General features: G+C 27.4%; 2 protein-coding genes across 2 annotated transcripts; both read left to right on the top strand.

Annotated features, from left to right (window-relative positions):
* The first annotated feature begins 3,883 nt into the window (after window positions 1–3,883).
* LOC135926712 (uncharacterized) lies at window positions 3,884–5,370 on the top strand. Its single transcript, XM_065462647.1, has 3 exons — window positions 3,884–3,940; window positions 4,060–4,331; window positions 4,431–5,370. Exons 1-3 carry the CDS (start codon window positions 3,884–3,886, stop codon window positions 5,368–5,370), a joined length of 1,269 nt encoding a protein of 422 aa, XP_065318719.1.
* A 153-nt stretch (window positions 5,371–5,523) lies between these two features.
* LOC135926703 (ATP-dependent DNA helicase PIF1-like) lies at window positions 5,524–6,381 on the top strand. Its single transcript, XM_065462636.1, has one exon. It carries the CDS (start codon window positions 5,524–5,526, stop codon window positions 6,379–6,381), a length of 858 nt encoding a protein of 285 aa, XP_065318708.1.
* The last annotated feature ends 3,024 nt before the right edge of the window (window positions 6,382–9,405 follow it).

Raw genomic sequence — 9,405 nt, 5'->3', positions numbered from 1 at the left:
TTATATTTCTAAGTTGAAATGTAAATATTTTGTCTTAATTGATGTCAAATATATTGTTCTTTCTATCTATCTATAATTTATCTACCTATCTATCATAGCAATTTTAAGCCAATTTAGATCATATTAGCAAAATGGATTTAATCTCCTATAAATCATGGAAAGCATTTCAAAAGTATTTTGAGGTAATAGGCAGGAAGGAACATTAGTATCAAAAAAATGTTTGCAGATAATCCTACAAGAGCTAAGGAATTCAAATCTATAATATATATATTCAATAAAAATCATCATAGCTTAAACATATCAAACACGCATTCATAAACCAAATCGAACCGCCATTTTCAAAAAAAGAATTTCAATACAAAAAACAATTACAAAACATATAATAATATAATAATTACAAAAATTGATATTTTTTTTAACAGACACCACATCGAGCAAAACCTTCAATCATCATCAGTAAATAATTATATTTTTTAACAGACACCACATCGAGCAAAACCATCATCATCATCAGTAAATTTTATTTTATACTTTCAATTTACACATCTTATTTCCAGTTATTTACGGCAAGTTACGAGCAAGGAAAACATCAAAAAAACGACACCACATCATCAGTAAATTTTATTTTATACTTTTATTATTATTACAATATTATTATTACAATTAAAAAATAGTATTGACGTATAATTGTAAATAATATTGACATTGCTTTTAAACATGTATATATTTTTACTTTTAGATGAATTTATCAGTTATTGAGATTGGCTTAAGTGGTATTAGTTTTATATTTTGGTTTGTATTGGTATTAGTTTTGTAACCCAATAAAATATTGAATCTGTCTTAGAATTTTATTGATTTATTTATTTGAATGGGTTAATAAAATATATTATCAAGAGGTAATGACGTATAATTGTAAATAATATTGACATTGCTTTTAAACATGTATATATCCTTACTTTTAGATGAATTTATCAGTTATTGAGATTGGCTTAAGTGGTATTAGTTTTATATTTTGGTTTGTATTGGTATTAGTTTTGTAACCCAATAAAATATTGAATATTGTTGTCTGTCTTAGAATTTTATTGGTTTATTTATTTGAATGGGTTAATAAAATATATTATCAAGAGGTAATGACGTATAATTGTAAATAATATTGACATTGCTTTTAAACATGTATATATCCTTACTTTTAGATGAATTTATCAGTTATTGAGATCGGCTTAAGTGGTATTAGTTTTATATTTTTGTTTGTATTGGTATTAGTTTTGTAACCCAATAAAATATTGAATATTGTTGTCTGTCTTAGAATTTTATTGGTTTATTTATTTGAATGGGTTAATAAAATATATTATCAAGAGGTAATGACCTATAATTGTAAATAATATTGACATTGTTTTAAACATGTATATATCTTTACTTTTAGATTAATTTATCAGTTATTGAGATTGGCTTAAGTGGTATTAGTTTTATATTTTGGTTTGTATTGGTATTAGTTTTGTAACCCAATAAAATATTGAATATTGTTGTCTGTCTTAGAATTTTTTTATCAATGAAAGCTTAACCCCCCCCCCCCCCCATCTATCACCTAACTTATAAATTGTAATGATAATAAAAGAATACTTTTATTCATTGCCTATGAGATAACCTTAAAAAACTTATTTATAAGGTTATCTCATAAGCAATGTAATTTAAAATTATTATAAATACTATTTTATTATTTTTTTTAGATTCCTACACAAGATACCATTCAACAAAACCAAACGATGGAACGTTTCATACTACCAAAATCTAAAGAAGGCATTATTGCTTCAACAAGAGTAAATTTTATATTTTTTTAATTTGTATTGTATGTTAGCTGATAGCCCGTCAAGAATGACGAGGAATCAGATTTTTCCTATCTTATAAGACGTGATTCCGAAATATATATTTATTAGGTGAGGGGCTATTCTAATATTTTCCATTATTTTTTATAAATATGTTTATGAAGTATATATTTAGTAATTTTATTTTATGTCCACAATAATAAATATTTTAAACTAAACTTATTTTTATAAAATTGAGTAATTCTTATATTTTTAAATTTTAATAATAAATCAACATAAGGAGAAAGCTAGAAAGAGACAGGCACTTTGTCGTAGCAAGAAAAGTAACGAACCAAGTCCTAATCCTACAACATCCAAGTATCTTAAAGATACTGGAAATAAACAATTTGCTTCAACATCCAATCATCTTGAAGATACTGAAAATCAAGAACAAGTTGAACATTACTGCGGGCCATTAAATATTCTATGCCCATATTGTAATGCATTAAATTTTATTTCTGAAAACCATCTGATGGAAAATTTAAAAATTGCTGCCTCAAAGGTCGTGTTTTATTGCCTTCTCTACAATATCCAGATTTTTTTAAAGATTTACTTTCAAATTTAGACAATCATTATTATAAAAATTTCTCTCAGAATATCCGCTCATACAACAGCTCCTTGGCCTTTGCCTCGATGGGGGCTAAAAATGATAATTTATTAAATAAAGGCCCATACTGTTTTAGGGTTCATGGTCAAATTTATCATCGAACTTCACATTTATATCCCCCTAATGGCGTTTCCCCAAAATATGCACAATTATATGTTCTTGAAACATCTCAGGCTATTGAAAATCGTGTACTTTTAAAAGAAAATTCAGCCTGTGATATTCATTTATTAAAAAAACTTGATATTTTAATTCGTCAAATAAATCCATATGCTATTAGCTTTAAAACATTGGGTGAGGTTGAGAAGGCTGAAGAAATGAAAGCTAGGTTAGAAAACCGTCCTATATCAAAGGTAAATATGATTTTTCGCCGTGATCGTGCTAATGATAGAAGAAGATTTAATATTCCTACTATTGATGAAGTAGCAATGATTTTTAATAACGATGATGGAGAACCACCTTTTCAACGTGATGTTAAAGTTTTTCCACGAAATGATGATTCAAATTTAGTTATCTTAAATATTCTTAGCCCAAATTTAGATCCTATAGTGTATCCTTTACTATTTCCTTATGGTGATCATGGATGGCATACGGATATGAAATTTAATGGGCCATTTAACAAGGGAACAAGATCAAATATAACTATGTTACAATTTAAAATATCAAGGTTAGCTATTCGTGCTAACATTTTTAATCCTATTCTTTATGCTGGGCGATTATTTCATCAATATGTTGTTGATTCTTAACTCCAAGTCGAAGCTAATAATTTGAATTATATAAAATTAAACCAATCAAAATTACGTGTAGAGGAATATTCAGGGCTTATGGATCATATTTCTAAAGCAAATGATAATACTAATTTACCTCTAGGAAGAGCCGTTATTTTGCCTTCTTCTTTTCAGGGGTCCGAAAGAAACATGCGTGAACGATATCATGATGCTATGGCTATCGTTTCTAAGTTTGGTAAGCCTGATTTATTTATAACTTTTACATGCAATCCCAATTGGAGGGAAATTAAAGAAAATCTTTATAAAAGAACCCTTCGGATAGACCTGATTTATTAGCTAGAGTTTTTCATTTAAAATTATCTGAATTATTACACGATTTTATTAAAAAAGATTTCTTTGGCAAATGTTCGGCGTATGTTTATACCATAGAATTTCAAATGAGAGGATTACCTCATGCTCATCTGCTCATTATATTAAGCGAAAATAATAAAAATGAAACAACCGAGTGTATAGATAATTTTGTTCGAGCTGAAATCCCAGATAAAAATATCGAACCCCGATTATATGATATTTAACTCGCTTTATGATACATGGACCATGTGGTATTTTGAATCCTCACTCACCATGCATGGAAAATGGTTCGTGTACAAAAAAATTTCCGAAAGATTTTTAAAAAGAATCTCAACACAATGCGAATGGATATCCATTTTATCAACGTAGAGATAAGGGTTTTATTCATGTCGGAGGTAAGCCAGTTGATAATCGATACGTAATCCCTTATAACAAATATCTATTATTAAAATTTAATGCACACATAAATGTTGAAATATGTACATCAATAAAATCCGTCAAATATATTTTTAAGTACGTTTACAAAGGATACGACTGCGCTAATATAGATCTTAAAACTAATTCGCTTCAATCTCATGATGAAATTAGAATGCATATAAATGCCCGATATGTAAGTGCATGTGAAGCCATGTGGAGATTATTAGAAAATCGTATGCATGATCGATCTCACGGTATAAATCGATTAGCAATACACTTGCCATTTCATCAACCGGTATATTTTATAGAAGGACAAGAACGTCAGGCATTAGAGAAATCTGCCAGCAGAAATACTACATTAACTGCCTAGTTTGAATTAAATAAAACTGCCTGGTTTGAATTAAATAAAAATGATGTTAATGCCCGTCAATATTTATATGTCACTATACCATATCATTATACTTTCAGCGCTAATAAGTGGAAACTTAGACAAAGACAAAACAATATATTATCAAGGATGTATACTGTTGATCCTAAATCCGGCGAGAGATTTTTCCTACGTTTACTATTACTTCATGTTGTTGGCGCCATAAGTTTTGAATATTTGAGAATTGTAAATGGAGTTTTATATAATACTTTTAAAGAGGCGGCTTTTAAAAGAAATTTATTGGTTGATGACAAGGAATGGGAAGCATTTATGGAAGAAGCGTCAACATTTTTAATGCCCATACAGTTGCGTCAATCTTTTGCCTTTATTTGTATTTTTTGTCAGCCAGAAAATCCAAATAACCTCTGGGAAAAATTTAAAAAATATATGATAGAAGATTTCGCACATACCCATACAGATTCTATTGTAATTAATATGGCCTTATCAGATATAGAAAAAGTATTGCACGACCATGGTTTTCGTTGTAGTAATTTCAATTTGCCTGTTCCTACTTTAATAGCTCAGGAGGATTTTTATAATAATGATCTTGAGGCAGCTGAGGCATTGAAACTAATTACTAAATTAAATTTTTTACAAAAATCAGCCTTTGATTTAATCGTTCAATCTATCGAAAATAATGATTTTCCTCAGCGTTGTTTTTATATTGATGGTCCAAATGGATCGGGAACAACCTTTTTGTATAATACCCTAATGTGCTACATTAGAGGACGCAACCAAATAGTTTTACCGTTTGCAACAACAGGCATTGCCGCTATTCTTTTAAAAGGGGGTAGAACAATACATAGTGGATTTAAATTACCTATTCCGATTGTTGATAACTCTGTATCTCGCATGAGTCTTCATTCCCCTGATGCTACTGTTATTAAAAGGTCCAAATTAATTATTATCGAAGCCACAATGATGACTAAATACGCTTTACGCTGTATCGATAGATTACTTAAAGATATAATGCAAACATAGTTCCCATTCGGTGGTAAAGTTATATTATTGGGCGGCGATTTTAGGCAAACTTTACCTGTCATTCCAAACAGTTCAAAAGCATATATTATTGAATCGTGTCTTAAGTCTTCTGATTTATGGGTTTATTTTAAAGTTATCCACCTGAATGAAAATATGCGGTTATCTTCTGAAGATGTTGAGTATAATTCCTGGCTTTTGAATGTTGGAGAATCTTTATCAAATGTTTCCAATCCTTTACTCCCTCCAGATTCGATTGAAATCCCAAATTCATTATTAGAAAATTCATTAATCAAATCAATATATGGAGACTCCATACAAATATCTGATATTAACCTATTTTCAAAAAAAATTATATTAACCACTAAAAATAACATAGCCCTAAATTTAAATAACGAAATTATTCAAAAACTACCAGGAAATTCTAAAAAATATTTTAGCGCTGATTCTATACAAACAGATAATCCTGAGGATTTACTTAATTTCCCCATTGAATTTCTTCATTCTCAAACCCCATCAGGAATGCCTCCTCATATTTTAAATCTTAAAGTTGGGACAATAATAATGCTTCTTCGTAACATGAATCCCAGCAGAGGCTTATGCAATGGGACACGACTTCTTATCAAAAATTTACATGATAATTTCATAGATTCTGAAATATTATCAAGGACGCATAATGGCCATCGCGTTTTTATTCCTCGAATTGATCTTTTACCGAGCGCTTCCCGGTTGCCTTTCATATTAAAAAGACGCCAATTTCCTATAATTCCTGCTTTTGTTATCACTATAAACAAATGTCAAGGTCAAACATTCGACAATGTCGGCCTCTTTCTTCCTGAACCTGTGTTTTCCCATGGTCAGCTCTATGTCGCTCTAACACGTTGCAGATTTAAAAAAAATATGAAAATAAAAATATTACCTACAAAATACCAGGGCACACTTTTGAATGATAATAGAGTATTTACTCTTAATGTCGTATATCAGGACGTATTAAATTCTGTAGCTTCAAGTTAATTCATCAAAAAACGACACTACATCCACCAAAAACATCATAGACACGATACCATCATCATCATCAGTAAATTTTATTTTATACTTCCAATTTACACGTTTTATTTTTAGTTATTTACGGCAAGTTACGAGCAAGGAAATGAAATCAAAAAAACGACACTACATCGACCAAAAACATCATAGACACGATACCATCATCATTATCAATAAATTTTACTATATTATATTTTTTTATATGGTTACAAATGTATATGTGGAACCCCATAATCGTTAAGTCTTAAGGTATACACAATTATTATATTTTCTTATAATTCATATCTTTGTCTCTTTTTTTCTATTTCTTCCTTCTTTTATTCATTCTTTTTTTCATTTCTTTGCTCCCCTAAAATCCATCTCCTACCTTCACGCGGTGGGGAGTGAACAGAAATGCTGACTAACAGGAGCTCTGGTGGATAATGTAATATTTGGGGTTCCAATAAGAGACATTGTTTCCATGTAATAAATCTTAATTATTGGGTAAAATTTTCTTTTATCTTTTAAATGTGAGCAAGGTGTATATTTGTGTCCTTTATTGACAATAAAGAAAATGTCTCAAGCACCGGGATGTCTCGACTATATTTAAGAACCTGGGAGCCCTAATATCTATCATCCTTTCATAGATTGAGTTTTTAAAGATATAAAAATAGTTATAAAGGAGAAAATTCTAATTCCCCGTCATTCTTGACGGGTTATTAGCTAGTAAATATATAAAAAATCATCTTAAAAATATATATTAAAAAAATATATCAGTCAAAAAATATATTTAAAAAAAATAATATAACAAATTAAAATATATTATCTCAAAAAATATTTTAAAAAAATTATCAACAAATTAAAATATATTATCTCAAAAAATATATTAAATAAAAATATCAAATCATCCTAAAAAAAATATTATATTTTAAAAATATCATATTTAAAAAATATCATAATATATCTAAAAAAAATGTTATATATTAATCAAGTAAAATATTAATCTTAAAAAATAATTAATAATAAGGAAAAAATTATTAATAATATAATATTACAAAAATAACATGCTGCCTGGTTATTTAGGCAATGTACATTTTGCCGAAATAACTAATTCACCCTGCCTACCCCTATAACACGTTGCCGAAAAAATTCAAGCAATGTATACATTGCCGAAAATAACACATTGACGCTAACATATATATTTAAATTATGTGCTCATATGAAATAAAATAAATTTTGCATTCAAGTATTTTTATTTATAATATAAAAAAGCGTTAAATAAAAGTATATTAAAATGTATCTTATTAAGTAACTAAAAACAGATACTATATCTCTAAAATAGAATCTAGATAAGTTACTTTAAAAAAATCTATCTATACAGATACCACATTTTTATATCTAGATACTTTAACAACTCTGCAAAATTTAAAAAAAAATGAAATATATTATTCCTTAAAAGGTTTTTAAGGCAACATTTTGCTGTATTGAAAATATATTTTAAGATTTCAGACTTTTGCAAGATCATTTTCCTTATCTGAAACAAAGCGTGGTTATGTTTTAAGAATAAACAAAGGGTAATAATTGTTTTTATAACTCTAATTAATTTCGAAATTTAAATGTAATAATTAAGCACTAAATATTGATGAATACCAAATGAGATAGATTTTATGCTTAGAGCTTCCAAAAATTCGGCCAATTTCACGTAACATGACATTATAACTTATTTAGCGTTATAACACTTTTCATAAAGCGATTAACTAAACTAATTAAGGAATTTAAATTTACGAATCAGGCCTAAATATAAACGAGAATTGATTAAGTATTAGTTTTTGTTTTAACGTGTCACCATTTTTTACAAATTATTTTTTTTCTTTTTCGTTAATAACTATAATTTCGGTTACTCAACTGATTAAGGTACTAACCTTAACTAACGAAACAATAAAAAAATGGTATAGGTTTGTTAAATATTTTTATCAAAATTAATATTGTCATTTTGTCAAGTAATTTTTATCAAAATGAATATTGTTATTTTGTCATTTCATCTTTATCAAAATTAATATTGTTATTTTATTGAGTCAACTTTATCGTAAAAAATATATATTTTATTTTTGGAGAAGATTATCAACTAATTTATATTTATTTTAAAATTGTGAAAGATATAAAAGCCTAAAAAAAGGTAAAATATAATCAATTGTTATATTTTTTTATTTTATTGTTTTTCGTGTGTTGATTGGAGTAAAAGTGCTTAAGTAAAAAAAAATCTTGTTAAACATATATATATATATAAGGTTAACCCCATTAATTACTATTTCATAAAATATTAACCCCATTAAGTAGAAACATAAAATAATAAGGTTAAATTTTGAATAGTTATTAATTCAATTTATTGTTTTTTTTTAAATCCGAAAATATATTTATCATCTGGAAACTTGATTTCAACAAATAAAAAGACAATAAAATTAATTCTTTAATACAATAAATTGACACTGCAAATCTAGAATATAAATGCTAATATTAAATTTGATTACTAGAGGGGAAAGACTCAGAGATGTATTTATCTATTTTTTAAATTTCTGTTATAACCGTAAAGGTATATTTTAGAAAATTTTGCGAAAGTTATTTCTTTAAATTGATAGACCGTAAAAACTCATTAAAAGTGGGTATCATCTAAAACACCAAATCTCAATTCCTAAATGCTAATCGAATCTTGTCTCTATGGTTTAAATTAAAAATAGACCCAGGGGCAACCAAAGACTAGCTGAAACAGGGTTGGGCAAATCTTCAAAAATATGTATTCGAATATAAATACAAATACCATTTGAACAAATGTGTTTAAAGTATAAATACTAAATTCCTATAAAATATTTTCGAAATACAAATACTTTGGCGAATACTCTTTGCAAGTCAATTTTTCATTAATAATTTTTTCTACTTAAATAATTTTTTCATTACCCATTTATAAAATTCTAATTAAGTAAATATAATCGCCAGGCAAATCAGAATTAAGAGTAAAAA

The sequence above is a fragment of the Gordionus sp. m RMFG-2023 genome, chromosome 1 (assembly GCF_954871325.1).
Source record: "Gordionus sp. m RMFG-2023 chromosome 1, tfGorSpeb1-WG-v2, whole genome shotgun sequence".
NCBI lineage: Eukaryota > Metazoa > Nematomorpha > Gordioida > Chordodea > Parachordodidae > Gordionus > Gordionus sp. m RMFG-2023.
Note: the sequence above shows the minus strand (reverse complement) of the source record. Positions and strands in the feature narration are given on the sequence as shown.

Coding starts and splice junctions, on each gene's coding strand:
- LOC135926703 (XM_065462636.1), top strand. CDS start 5,524: ATGCGGTTATCTTCTGAAGATGTTGAGTATAATTCCTGGCTTTTGAAT.
- LOC135926712 (XM_065462647.1), top strand. CDS start 3,884: ATGCGAATGGATATCCATTTTATCAACGTAGAGATAAGGGTTTTATTC. Junction 3,941..4,059: donor GGGTTTTATTCATGTCGGAG/GTAAGCCAGTTG, acceptor TATATTTTTAAG/TACGTTTACAAAGGATACGA. Junction 4,332..4,430: donor AATACTACATTAACTGCCTA/GTTTGAATTAAA, acceptor TTATACTTTCAG/CGCTAATAAGTGGAAACTTA.